This window comes from Lissotriton vulgaris, chromosome 4_1 (genome assembly GCF_964263255.1).
Source record: "Lissotriton vulgaris chromosome 4_1, aLisVul1.2, whole genome shotgun sequence".
Taxonomy (NCBI): Eukaryota; Metazoa; Chordata; class Amphibia; order Caudata; family Salamandridae; genus Lissotriton; species Lissotriton vulgaris.
The window spans coordinates 1,605,769,118-1,605,783,894 of record NC_141691.1 but is presented as its reverse complement, the minus strand read 5'-3'; the positions used below and the strand labels follow the sequence as shown (position 1 = coordinate 1,605,783,894).

At 43.1% G+C, this 14,777-nt stretch overlaps 2 protein-coding genes across 2 annotated transcripts in view; one reads left to right on the top strand and one right to left on the bottom strand.

Annotated features, from left to right (window-relative positions):
* The window catches only part of LACTB2 (lactamase beta 2), a 191,315-nt gene that overhangs the window by 97,368 nt on the left and 79,170 nt on the right, over nucleotides 1–14,777 (top strand). The window lies entirely within an intron of this gene.
* LOC147724309 (uncharacterized) lies at nucleotides 1,939–13,723 on the bottom strand. The gene is made up of 2 exons (XM_086966611.1): nucleotides 12,460–13,723; nucleotides 1,939–2,126 (listed from the first exon to the last, which is right to left on the bottom strand). Exons 1-2 carry the CDS (start codon nucleotides 13,676–13,678, stop codon nucleotides 1,939–1,941), a joined length of 1,407 nt encoding a protein of 468 aa, XP_086822737.1. The 5' UTR covers nucleotides 13,679–13,723.

Below are 14,777 nucleotides of genomic sequence, written 5' to 3'. Positions count from 1 at the left end.
GATAGAAGGAGTGTAACCTATCTAGGCCACGATATTAGTGCATTCGGTATTAGTCCCAAGTCTGAACTTGTGGATGCCATCCTGAAAGCTCCTGTTCCAAGAAATAAGGAGGAGGTGAGGTCCTTCCTAGGACTCGCCGAATATTACTCAAAATTTGTACACAATTTTGCTGAGAAAATGTACAATATCAGGCAGTTATTGAAGAAGGGTAGCAATTTCCATTGGTCCGCTGAGTGCCAAAAGAACATGGATAATATTAAAAAGGATATTTGTTGTGATCCAGCACTAAAGGGCTTTGACTCCAAGTTAAAGAGTTTTATTACTACTGACCCAAGTGGTAGAGGTATTGGCGCTGTTCTTTCCCAGTTGCAGGAAGATGGTTCAGAATGTGTGGTTGCATTCGCCTCTAGGACACTGTCGGTTACTGAATGTAATTATTCGGTTATAGAAAGGGAGGCACTAGGCTGTTTATGGGGTTTGAGACATTTTAAACAATTCATTTGGGGAAGTTGTGTCACCTTGCTCACTGATCATAAACCCCTTACAAAAGTTCTTACTTCATCTGGATTAGATAATGTGTCTCCCAGAATCTCAAGGTTTTCAGCCCAACTTCTGGATTTTGTATATGAGGTACTTGATGTGCCTGGCATACGCAATAGAATTGCAGATTATCTTAGTAGGAGTCCCCTTCCTTTGACTGATAAAGGTGTGGATGATTGGGATGATTGGTATGTTGCAAGTATTTTTGGTAACGAAGAAAAATGCATTACACACAAAGAATGGCTGGAAACCATGACATCGGATGCGGAAATCCAAGAGGTGTGCCAATTTTTAAAATCTGGGTGGCCGGAGAAGCACAGTATTAAGAAGTCCCTTGTACCTTTCTGGGAGGTTAGGCAAGAATTATCAGTGGAGAGTGAGTTATTACTTAGAGGAGGTAAACTAGTTCCACCTTCTGTTTTGCGTGAGAAAGTCATTACCCTGTGTCATGAAGGGCACTTAGGTATCGTTAAGACTAAGAGTAGAATAAAACATGAATATTGGTGGCCGGGCATTGATAGAGAAATTGAGAGAATCGTCCGGGAATGCTGTGATTGTGTAAATTCTGATAAGAGTTTAGTTACTTGTAAAACCAGTTTAGATCCCATTGTGGTTCCAAAAATGCCTTGGGAAAGGGTCGGAGTTGACATTTTTGGACCAGTGAATAATGTTGAGGGTGTGCAAAAATACATCATTGTGCTGGTTGATCAGTTTTCGAAGGGGCCTGAATATGATGTTGAAAGAATTGATTCGGAGAGTGTACCAAAATTCCTAGCTGATGTATTCAGTAGAGAATTTCTTCCTTAGGATCTTATTTCTGATAATGGTGGGCAATTCTGTGGAGATCTGTTGAAAAAATGTATCAAAGATTCGGGCATTGTGCATAGGACTACCTCTGTTTACCACCCTGAGGGAAATGGTGGCGTGGAACTCTTTAACAGGGTCATTAAAGGGATCATTGAGTTGTGCAACAGTAATAACAAGGATTGGGAGGATGAGTTGAGGAAGACTGTTTGGGCGTAAAGAATCACCAGGAATGATGCTTCTGGGTTTTCACTGTTTGAACTTATGAAAGGACGTTCCCCTCGCACAAAAGATAATATGGGTTGGTTAAACTGTACCAAAAGGGTTACATGGTCCCCCAATGATGTGAGGAATTCACTTATTGAGAATCAAGAACACTGGAAAGAGAAGCTCAGCAAGAAAAAAAATGCGTAGCTCTTAATGTTGGTGACGTTGTAAAAGTAAAAAAAGGAAGGATTGTTTCCAAGGGTGAGAGCAGATACTCTGCTCCTCTAAAGGGTATCAAAGTACTTTGCAATTCAGCCCTTTTAAGTGATGGGAAGGTGTGGAATGCGAACAGAATTGCACTGTTTAAGGGTAACATCAGTTCTCCTTCTACAAGCAAATGTTATGATTGGATTGAAGATACGTCAGAGTCCGGGACACTGATAAGGTTATAGATCCTCCTTCCTGCAGGAGTTCCTCAGGGTGCTCTAATTCCAGGGAGGATTCTTCAACCGAACATGATGTATGTGTGGACAGGTTGTGTGATGTTACACGTCCTAAACGTGTTTGCACAAAACCTAAAAAATTAGAAGATTATATTACTTGACTCTTTTTATTATTTTAATCATTTCTTTATTTCATTTTATTTTATTTTTGTTATAAAGGGGGAGAAGTGTTGTGTCTCGAGCCTTGCCGCGTGGTGTCTCGAGCCAGCAGTATGCTTTCTCTGGCTCGAGCACTACACGGCTGTGCTCCTGTACACGTGGGTTGTTGTAGTTTGAAATGGGGTTTAGCATTCTCCTGGAATGTTAGTGGTTGGAGGCAGAATTGATGGTGAGAGCTGACGTGCGGCTGCGTCCGCTATTCCTCTGTGATAGGGTTTATGTCCGTGAATAAAGGATACCTTCAAATGAATTGACTACGAGTTTCCTTTGCAACACAAACCACAGTAAATCAGCAACTCAGCAAAGTATGTCCATTGAACAAGGACCTTGATGTAAATTTGAAACCGTGCTTACAGCACCCTTAGCAGACCAGGAACGGCAACCCAAATGCCTTGGAAAATGAATAATCGGCAGCTTCGTCTGCCGCTTCCCCCATCTATATCTGGGTTTCTCGACGTTGCACACTATAATGCGTCTGATGTCACTCTCCCAAATGCTGCTGGGAAATGGATTTCCCAACGTAGTTTGTGCCGGCTCCTTCTCGTGGACCCTGTCAGTGGACACCTATGATGCGCTCTGACAGTATCTTCGAAAGTGACTTTGCTGGTTGTGATTACTTGGGCCAGTAGGCTACGAGGGAGTACTTGGGCCAGACCCCAAATTTATGTCAAAGATTCTGAAATGTAATTGTCCTCAGCAGTTAATTTTTCCAGCATCGGATCAAGATTTTGCTCATTCACTTCCAGTGGAATTGTATTCCTGGTGTATTTAAAAAGAACAAGAATTCAGAGGTTCAAATTCTTTGTATCTCTCACACTGGGAAGCAAACAGATGGAATAATGTTTCAAAAGAGACCCTGAGTAGCTGGGTAAAAAAAGCAGTTTCCCAACTATATCTATCTGCAGGATGTGAGGTTCTGTAACAGGTACAGAGTTGCTCTACTATCACAGTTTCCACTTCCTGGTCAGAGGCAGCAGGTGTGTCATTACAATAAATATGTAGGGCAGTGACAGGTCCACCACAAATACTTTTGTCTCGCATTACTAATTATATTTAAATCTTTTACTTCAGGTGTTCTAATGGCTGTGTATGAAGTAATTGTATACAATATCATATGTTAAAAGTTTCCAGCATATTCGTAGTTCTGGTGCCTGGTTATTGGCTTTTGTATGTCCACAATGTGTAATAACTACGATGAGGTGCACTGGTAATCTTTATTACCAATAAGTAATGGAACCATAACCAAGACCATGAACTAGTCATGTTGCTCTTCATCCCAGTGCAAACCCCACCCTCCCTCCAAAGGTAATATGGTACCTACAGTTCACTTCAGTTGATAACTGCAGGTTACCATCAGGGGAGGATGTAAGTAAAAAAGCTAAAGAACGGGTTTGGATTGCTTGTGAAAGGGGCTGGGCCACCTCTTTGTCTAATAACTGGGACGAGAAGCACTACGGCTTGGCCATGAAGTAGGTAATGGAACCATTACTGATTCTGAAAGGTATTCCAGACATCAGTGCCCACATTGTACAAGACCGCTGTACAATTTACTACTTGACAATTATGCCTGGTTGCACAGGCAGGATAGTTAGCCAAGTTGTCTTGTTTCCCACCCGGCAGGGCATGTCCACTAAGCAATGCAACTTTCAGGCAAAATATATTAATATGGTATCAATTCAGGACCCCAAAATGGGGTATCTGTGACCCTACTTAGAAGTCCCCACGGGTCTTTTCACCGGCTGACCGGACACTGGGAAACCAGCCAAATCTATCCAAGACTAAACATTTGAAAGCTGTTTTTGCTGATTGCTTTATGTGGCTTCATTCTGCTGGCAGTTAATGCTGAATCGCGTAGCATGTTTGCATACAGAGGAGGGTACACAGGGCTTTAAGTGGAATTAATAAACTGGGGGGGGATCTATGGAAGGGGCGTGTCCGATGCAGTTAAGGGCGTGGCTTAAAACGTGTAAGCTAAAAATCTGTGTTTAGCATAGTGTGCCACCCGACTGGCATTTTGCTGCTTCTGTGATTGAATCCAGATATATAATACAGTAAGTACGTTTACCTACGACAAGCTAGACCAGTTATAATTTCTACGGGTAAAAATGGGGAGCCCGATAGAGACCTGTTTCGGCACCTGCTGTTTAGAACTGCTGGTGCTGAGCACCAGCAAGAACCGGTCCACTTAAAGCCCTGGGAGTACGGATTCACAGGGGGCATGCCCACATGCATATGACCAAGCTGTACTGCCTTGGAGATGTAACAGCCTGCAGCTGACAGGTTTTGTGTAATGTGCACCGTACACCCCACTTTCAGGTCTGTTTCTCAGTGCTTAATTTGAGCCAGTGGTTTCCGTTGCTTGGCACTGGCACTTAATTGACAACACCGGGAGTTATGACCGCTACCATATGAAGGCGCTGTTTGCATAATATAGAGATGACCACAACAGCAGGTTTTGTATTAAGCAACTTGACATTAAAACAACATATACCTGCCTCCCCCCTAACTCCCAAAGCCATTCTCATTACTTTGGGGTGCTTTCAACAGTGTGAATTGTCAAACTTGTAGTAGTGTGCTGGCTAATAGTTGTGTAAGTACTGTCATTGGCAGTGGTAATGGGTGAAGCAAGCAGAGGTGGCCTCCTGACAGAGCGCTGTCACTTTTTGTTTTTAACCCAAATTAGGCACTGGACTTTACGTAAAGGTGGAAAGCACTTATAAAATAGAACTAGCCCAGCAAGACAAGAGCTACTATGTTTTTAGACATCAGCAAAATAAAACCGTAGTTGGCTGGTAGTCAAACTTTCCCCCTACAGATCAGTTTCAAATCCCGGCACGCACGACTCACCCTCTCATACTTTAAAGTTGAAAGAATGATTGGCGAGAATGACGTAATGAAGTATAACGCCATGTCGGATGTGTACATTCTGCACACACTTCCTCTTGGGAACAGACTTCAGGGACTATACCATCTCTTAATAAATGTGAAATTAATTAGTTCAATTCTTTCTGAGGCCATTTCGTCTTCCTCTGCGTAGTTAAAAACAAGGGTAAACGTACAAATAACCTTGGTTTGTCCATATACACAGAAAGAGGAATTGTGCAATTTTAAGAAACATGCGCCTGCTCTGGCTTGTCTTCTGTTTCTTCACATGTCTTGACCTCAACAACTTCGACTGTAATCAAGACATGGAGTTTCACACTTAAAAGTTACTATATGTTTGTGTCAGCCGTCTAACGCTCCCCACAATGTTTATGAACTGTGAAATGGAAATTTAACACACACAGGAAATGTCCTAAAATCCTTATTTATAATAATAATACTTGTATTTTAAATAACTCAACCTTCCCCATTAGGTTCTGTAACAGAGGACTTTACCCAATTTATGCCACTTGTATTGCCTTTAAAGAGCTGATTCCTTTTAATAAGGCACTGCTCGCAAATGTGTGGGTGACGCTGAAGCCAATACAAACGTTCCTTGTTATCTAAAAACGAGTATCTGCAGTATTTGCCTTGTTTCTGGGCTGGGTGGTAGTGGACTGGAGCAAAGTGGGTGGGAGCATTATTTTTTGATACATTATAATAGTCTGACTATCTTCAGGATGCAGCCAAAATATTATTGTTCCCACAAAGAAGAGGCCCTTAAGCGTATGATGAAAGCACTATCACTTACAACATAAACACAGCAAACCTAACCTTTCTTTCCTACTGTCTTTCGTCAGGCCCTTCTTGCCATCTCTCTGTCTGTGCCCTACTCTCTCCCTCTGTGCTTTGAGTCTGTGACTTGACTGCCTCTGTAGCTTACTTGCACTTATCCGCCCTCTGGGGTGCTTGCAGTTTGCACCACCACTGCATTCTCAGTATTCAATAATAAAGTAATTTGTGATCACAGTACTATTAAATACTGGCCACTGAGGACTACTGGACACACTCATTTACTTGTATACCACTGTCACGCTCTGCCTCCCAAATATCACATTAACTGCTGAAAAGAAAACATATTTTCCCTGAATCTAGTAGGAGCATATATATTTTCATACTCTGTGTTTAAGAGCCTTTGTGAGCACTTTGTTTCTCTGAACAGAAAAGGTTAAAGCTTTGTCTTATCTGTGAAGAGTTCTTTAGTGGATAACTAAAGTCATCATTTGCATGCGTGTTAATGGTACCTGGGGTTCTGCCCAGTGGTACCATGGCATTTGTCTGGTTGAGGTGGCATTGATTTAACCCACACTTCAGAGGGGAAAGAGACACAGACTCTGCCAGATAAGAGCAATTGAAGATTGTGCTTCTATCTGGGACAGGTTCTGAAACATATGCGTTAAACTGGGTGTATATGTTCTCAGACTTATTGAAATGGTGAAACTGAAGCAGTACTTTTAAAACTACAGAGAAAAATCCCCTTTACTTAAGGGATCTAGAACCTGTGCAGAGTACAACAGTGAGGTTTCATTGAGTTCAAATGCCATGGTTGGTGATGAAGGGACATTTCTATGCATCATTGCAAGCCATTTCTCATACATTGTAAAATAAATGTTCCTGGATTGCTCCTCAACATTACTTTGCTTAACAAGTAGGAATCACTCTAACATGGAACATGTGTCCGTGCCAAAGTCACTGAAAGTGTCGCCCATCCTACTCTCAAGGAGATGTCATATCTACCCCAATTATGGTGAACACTTGGTAGAGAAGGGTACTTCCAGACTCTAGTTTGTTTATTATGTCCTCTACAGCGGCTATGTTTTCCTGTAAAAATCTAAGAATGCAGTAGAGTGTTCTTTTTTTCACATCACTATCAATATGCAATCGAAGACCCTCACATTTCTTGTCTTTGGCATCATCACTCAGCAAACATTCTGTAAACGGTTGCCACATGGATATTATAGCATCCATGGCCTCTAGGAGTAAGAACTAACATCTAAGTGACACAGTTGGGATGACTCTTTCTTTGATTCCATACAAAGCACAAAATAAGAAATAGTTGCATTTTAGTTCCAGCGAATAACAAAACAGTGCACCAGAATGAACTAAAAAGTCAATAGCATTCTTCATTCCTTCTGAAGATTGTAAAGATGCTTTCAGCATACCATCGAACAAGGATCTCTTACAGGGAAGCACTTCAACTCAGGTATCAATTTTGACAAATTATTACACAACATTTTCAAATATGTAGCTGAATCCCTGCAAATACAAACAATATCAATACAATCTTTGTTGAACTTGGAAATAACTTTTTGCAGCAGCATTCCAAGTGACACTGCATTCCATGTTTTCCAAAAGTCTGGAGTCATGTTTTTACCACTATCCCAGATACTTGGTGATAGCACTCTTTTCACATATACCTTTCACTACATCTTGCATTGAATGTTTAAAGCCTGGGGTGATTGGTAATTCACCTACAATCTATACTGACTCACTATAAAAGGGGGCTGATGTAATAAGGGTTTTTTACCCATTCTCTGTGGGTAAATGTGATGGCACACATTGGGAAAGATTCTTATGAAACCAGCCATTTTACCTATCGGTGAAATAATCAAATGCAGCCAAAATATCAAATATGATTTTGATATTTCCTGATTTTCTAAAGTTCATAAAATATTTAAACAAGACCTAAAACATGCTTCTAAACCATGCATCATTAGACCACAGACCACAAAATTGAAAAAAGCAAATGGAAGAAGAAACAATATTTTAGTGACATTCCTAAACAACAAAACTCAACCAAAATAATGTTAACCCAGTCTTTCTTGCTGCTACCTTGTATAACAAAGTTACATTGCACTGGCCCCTTCAGGAACAAATAAAAATGACTCTTTCACTCTCCTTATCCTTTCTTTGAATGGCATTTAGTTTGTGGTTGTTCATGTGTTTTTTCAGTGTTTACACTGAAGAGGGCTATTTCCCCTTTGGTGGGGTTTTATCGGTAATCATAGGTGGTTTAAACCTAAAACTGGACAGTCTAATTATATGAGTTTGTGAGTTACAAAAACAAAGCTCTAGTAGTGATATATGTTGTACTGAATACAATATGGCATACCTAAATCACTTTTCACATTGTTTCCTAACGTCAAGAAAGCACAATAGGTGCTTTCCAGTGTTGCACCATCCTACACTTAAAGGTTGGATTCCTCATCAAAGTCTTCACAGCCCTTTCCTGCCCAAATGATGTAGACAAACCTATTTTTTTTAGCAGAAGATACTACTCAAATAACCTAGTGATAGTGTCTAGTATCTGAAGAGAGAGTCCACCTCTGCAGACCAGGAAATATTTGAAAAAAACCTGATCTCATTCAATCCGGGATTGGGTTAATCTCCTAAAAGTTAGGTGGGAGCCAGGAAATGTAACCTACCCCATTCGACCTTACAACAGAGAGCTCAAATATTAACACTGGTCTCCTAGAGACAGTGCCACTGAACTCAGCAGCCACTTTCTTCCTAACAACAAATGCTGCAGATCACCATCTGCTGGTTTTCTTTTGCCAGAAGAGCATTTGTCCAAGTTGAAGAAGTTACAGTGCCAGAGATATTTCCTACCTCCCTACTTCATCTCTGCCCAACTAGACATTTTTCAAAAAGTAGTATTGACTGCTTCTATTCTGGCCAATGTCACTTTTCCGTGGGATGAAAAGCTGACTCAGTGCTTTCTGGTAGGCAGGTCCAACACCAGACTTCCTTTGTATGTACTGCCACCATCTGAATGCAGGAGGGGGCAGCAATACAAAAACACACATTAATATTACGCTGTGACTGTGACCCCAGCTTCAGCACCCCAGTTCAGCTTCTGCTGTACCTGATCCCCATAGGAGTCAGCATGTCCAACAGAGTTGTCCAAGTGTTTTGACAAATAGAGTGTTAATGTAGATTTTCCTAGTATTTTTGACAGAAAGTTATTAAAGACATGGGGGCGAATATTATGCCTTCTTTTCTTGCTTTATTTTCAATAGCAGCAAGATAAGTAAATAACTACAATACCCAGAAGGCACAGCAGAAAAATTACTGGCCAATGGGATTGGATGAAACAAACAATAGACAAATCACAACAAGGATAGTATATATGGCCAGTTCTGACCGCGAGTAGCCCTCTTTTCTTGTGCGAGAAAGTCAGTGAGAATGCATAAACATTGGAAATATAGCCAGCAAAATGCAAAAAGTCATAATCCAAGCAAATAAATCCTGAAGGAAACCCAGAACTGCAGGATAATGATGGAGGAAAGTCCAGCGGAAGTGTGCCGAGGATCCAGATGAAGAAAGGCAGTCCACAGGAGCAGTCACAGTCCTAAGTGGAGGCTGGTGGCAAAGCCGGAGTTCCTAAGGGTGGGAAAGACAGACATTAATTAGTAATGCAGAGGTGGGATAATACTCGCCTCCGTGTCTTTAATAAAATTAAGACTTTCCGTCATAAATATTAGGAAACGCTACATTTTATGTCAAGAACGGAGGCTCCTATTATGCTTGTTCAAAGCATATTAACCACCAACGAAGAAGCAGTAACAGCAGGTTTACAATAAAATGTCTTGAAAACAGTATCATTAGACCAATCTGCTGATTTCAGGATATCCTCCAAACGAGAGCCTGCCCAAAAGGCTTTAGAGGCCATAGCACCCCTAGCGGAGTGAGCACCAAAGGCGGTAGTGTCAATACCCGCAAGGGGCAAAATCCAACACACCCAACGAGCCAAAGTGGCGGAGGATTCAGGACGATGGGGTTTACGAAAAGAAAGGCGCAATTGCGAATGAGAGGAAGTCCTGAGATCAGCAGTTTTCTGTTTGTAATTTTTTAGGCATTGACCAACACAGAGCTGAGGCTGGGAAGGGAAATAGGGATAAAACACAGATTGCAAATGAATTTTGCTACGTCTATGAACCTGGAACAAAACACCAGAACGCGAAAATTGTCTGGAAGACAAATCCAAAGCTTTGACATCAGAGACACGTTTGATTGATATTAAACACAATAACATGGTAAGTTTGGCGGAAAGCATTTTGAGAGAGAGAGCATCATTGTCAGGCCATGAAACAAACAATTTGAAAACCAAATTAACATCCCATAAAAAGGAATACTTAGCCAAAGGAGGTTTTGAGAATCGAACTCCTCGAAGAAGGCGACACACCAGAGGGTGAGTACCTACCGGCTTATTGTCAATGGGACAGTGATTCAGAGAAATAGCTGATCTGTAAAGGTTGACAGTGCAATAAGATTTACCAGCACTGGCCTCCGAAGCTAGGAAGCTAACCACAAAACTTAGAGGGGCTGAAAAGGGATCAACAGACCGTTCCAGACACCAGCTTGACCATAAAGTCCAAGCTGACTTGTAGGCTCTGGAAGTGCCAGGGGCCCAAGCTCGGCTGATAAAGAGTGAAGCCTCCTGTGAAATGATGACGTCAGAAGTGGAAGACCGGAAATTTTCCATGCTGAAAGAACTAGAGATCGGTCTAGGATCATGACGTGGGGAAGACCCTGAGGGTCTAGGAGGAGATCTTCGCTGAAGGGAAGAATCACCGGAAAATCCACAGCTAGATCCAGGAGCGAAGGGAACCAGATTTGAGATTGCCAGAAAGGAGCTAGAAGAACCAAGGAGGTCGACTGGCGTCGAACCTGGGCAAGTACTCTGTTGATCATCAGGAATGGAGGGAAAGCATAGTTGAGATGAAGGGACCAGTCCTGAAGGAAGGCATCTGTCGCAAGTGCGAGAGGATCCGGTCGCCAACTGAAGAAAGCGGGAAGTTGGGAATTGAGACGGGAAGCAAAGAGATCGATAGAGAAGGGGCCCCATTTCTGGGAGAGAGAAAGAAAGACGGAGGGAAGCAGCTTCCAGTTGCTTGAATCTCAGAGATAACGAGAGTGCCAATCTGCAATGGCGTTGAGATTGCCTGGCAGGTACTCCGCTCGAAGGGACAGTTTGTGTTGGAGACAGAATTCCCAAAGGCTCTTTGCTAGTTCTGCGAGAGGTTTGGACTTTGTGCCACCGAGATGGTTTATGTAGCGGACCGCAGAAACATTGTCCATCCGAAGAAGAATGGAACAGCTTGCCTTGTTTTTTGCCAGACTGCGAATTGCAAAGGAGCCTGCCAGCATCTCTAAACAATTGATGTGCAATGACGACTCCTCTGGAGACCATGTACCTCCAGTTGAGATTGAACCACATCGGGCGCCCCAACCCGACAGACTGGCATCTGAATCTAAGACAAGATTTGGGGCCGTAGCGAAGATCGTTCTTCCGTTCCACGCATCTAAATGGTCGATCCACCATTGTAGTTCAAGACGGGATTCTTGGTCTAACTGGATGAGATCGAATACGCCAGTCATTGATGGAGATGTCTTATCTTCAAACGTTGGAGGGCTCGATAATGTAGAGGACCGGGAAAGATGGCTTGGATAGAGGCCGACAGAAGGCCCACAATTCTTGCAAGTGAACGAAGAGATACCTTGGAGAGGCGGAGAACTTGACATATCTCTGACCGGATGACTGAAACCTTGGTTTGCGGAAGATAAAGAGATGCGGGGGAAGAGTCCACGCGGAAGCCCAGAAACTCTATACTTTGAGAAGGAACTAACATGGATTTTTCTGAATTGATAAGGAAGCCAAGCTCGAGGAGAAGAGACTGAGTGACGTTGAGGTTGGAAAGAAGAGTCTGTTTGTCGGTATGCATGAGCAAGATATCGTCCAGGTAAATGATGAGATGAATACCTAGGGACCGAAGGTAAGACACCACAGGTTTCATCACCTTGGTGAAGCACCAAGGAGCGGAAGAAAGTCAGAAAGGAAGCGAACAAAACCGGTAGGTGACACCGAGCCACTGAAATTGTAGATATTTTGTGTGCGATTCGTGAATGGGAATCGAGAGATAGGCATCTTGAAGGTCTAGTCTGACCATCCAATCGGATAGACGTAAAGTGTCTCTGAGATGGATGATGGTCTCCATCTTGAAGTGACGATAACCCACAAACTGATTGAACCACTTGAGATTGATGACAGGACGGACCTTTTTGTTCTTTTTCCGAACCAAAAGAGAGAGCTTAGGAAGCCCGAGGGATCGAAGGGAGCGATTTGAATAGCTTGTTTGAGAAGGAGATTTTGAATTTCTTGTGAAACGAGCAGAGCTACGTCTGCGGAAAAAACCAAAGGAGGAGCGTAGAATTCTATGAGATAACCTTGGACAGAATTGAGGACCCAAGGGTCTGCTGTGAGAGTGCGCCACCTGTGAAGAAAAAGAGCTAGACGACCTCCAATCTGAGGGGAGGGGCGTACCTTGATTATTGGTGTTGCTGTTGTTGTTACGGAAGCCTTTCTGTCCTCGGCCACGGAAGCCACGACCTCGTTGGGGATAGAACTGTGGCTTCTGTTCCTGATAGCCGGAGTTGGCTGCGCCTCTGGAACCTTGGTTTTGATAACCGCGGCCGGAAGAGCGGTTCCTGCCTCTGCCCGCCCTGCCCAAAACCCGAGGGGCGAAAACTTTCTTGATGGAGAATTGGGCTTTATCTAGGGAAGCGAAAGTAGAGACATAGCGGCTGAGATCATTGACAAGGGAATCACCAAATAGAAGTCCATCAGCCTTCACACCAGGATCCTGGGAAGCTAGGTTCGCCAACTTCGGATCTAGCTTGATCAACAGGTCCTTGCGACGTTCGTGAATGATTGCGGCATTGGCATTGCCTAAAAGGCTAAAAGATCTTTGAAGCCACAGAGAAATTTCCTCAGGGTTGAGGTCGGACCCCTCCAGGCGAGCCGTCTCTGCCATGTCCAGTACCCTGGCCAAGGGACCAACAACGTCCAATAGCTTGTCCTGACAGGTGGACCAAGCTTTGTCAACGCCTTTGCGAGGGTCCTTGCCAAATTTTGAAAAGAAAGTAAGGAGAGGCTGATCTATGGAAGGAGTAACAGTAATATGACAAGGTAAGGAAGGTTTGGGACATTCAGACTTGAGTTTTGCTCTAACAGACTTGTCCAAAGGAAGACGGAGCTTTGAAGATATATATTCTCCCACATGAGGGGTGGGGAACCATTCCGTAGAATTAGGGTGTCTGATGGACGAGGGATCAAACATAGGATTGCCTTCTGTGTCAAGATAGGGCTGGGACGCAAAAGCATTGAATCTAGCCTTCTTGGGAGAAGGAGGATCAATAAGCTGAAAAAGGTCTGCCAGATCATCAGTGTCACCCATATCATCATCATCATCATCCGTGTCAGGATTAGTGTCAATGACCAGCTTCTTAGGAACCTCCACATTTTTAACCTTGGTTTTACTTTTTGCCATAGTAACTTTAAACCCCCCCTTGGTAGGAAGCCTGGGAGGCACCACGTCCTCAGTCACATGCGAGGATGACTCGCGACTCAAAAGTGACACATTTTTAGATAGAGTAGTGGAAGGTACCAGTTTACGCTTTCTGCTTTCCCCCGCAGAATGGGCCAAAGCTTTGGTCATGAGGCTCATGGGCGAATTTTCCATGTGTTTAGAAACACGATTCATGGAAGCCTCAACAGCTGTCTCAACAGAAGTATTAATGAACTGACTGAGGTCATTCTTAAAAGCTTCGCTTTCATCATTATCCAGCTCAGGGGAGCTTGGAATTTACGTTTTAAAACTGAAGTGGCAGTGAGGAAAGAATTAAAGGCAAAACCTGAAGAAGTGAGCGTAAACGAAGCAGGAAAGACGAAGAAACACTCCACTGGGGGCGGGCACCTTGACCGTAAATGAGAGGAGACCGGCCGAGGAGCAGGAGCCACAGAGAACAACCCCGAAAGAACCCCAGTGAGGAGGAATGAAGCGGGAAGCGAGCGCAGCGGGAGAGACCAACCGCTGCAGCGCGCGAGGAGGGGAAAAACAGACCCGAAGGCGGGAACCGTTACGATAGGAAAATAGCGCGAGAAGCGGTCGAAAATCACCAAGAAAGCTCAATACAGTAAATATACAATAAATGCACAATAACGCTGTAAACAGAAGAGAAAAGTGAAAGTATGACTTATCTGACTGCGTAGCAGCAAGAAAAGAGGGCTACTCGTGGTCCGAACTGGCCATATATACTATCCTTGTTGTGATTGGTCTATTGTTTGTTTTATCCAATCCCATTGGCCAGTAGTTTTTCTGATGGGCCTTCTGGGTATTGAAGTTGTTTACTTATCTTGCTGCTATTGAAAATAAAGCAAGAAAAGAAGGCATATTAGGAGCCTCCGTTCTTGACATAAAATTACTGTGGTACTTAATAGCTGGTCTACCAGGTAGCTCCCCATGTGCAAAAGTCATAAGGAATGACCCTGCTCATTTACCATAGCATTAAAGACACTGACTCAAAGCCGAATACATGCCTCAGATACCAAATACCTAGGGATATACTGCAGAAGAAGAAAAGGATGAGGGGAAGAAACAATGAATTTTCCAGCGTGTAATTTCAGAAGAAGGGCCCTCCTCTGTATTTATGTGTGCCAGGGGATCAAACCGCCACTTTAGCCGAACCTTCCTAGCCCTTATCTGCCTACACCAACTAAACGCATCATTTTTAAAATTGTGTTGGTAAAGACTGTGGGCACTCTTGAGATCTCAGTGTCCACTTATTTATTTTTATTTATTT

What these genes read in the sequence shown, in the direction of transcription:
- LOC147724309 (XM_086966611.1), bottom strand. Translation starts at nt 13,678, where the DNA reads ATGAATCGTGTTTCTAAACACATGGAAAATTCGCCCATGAGCCTCATG. An exon ending in CAGCAACACCAATAATCAAG is followed by an intron (nt 2,127 to 12,459) that starts GTACGCCCCTCC and finishes CTAATTTTTTAG; the next exon opens with GTTTTGTGCAAACACGTTTA.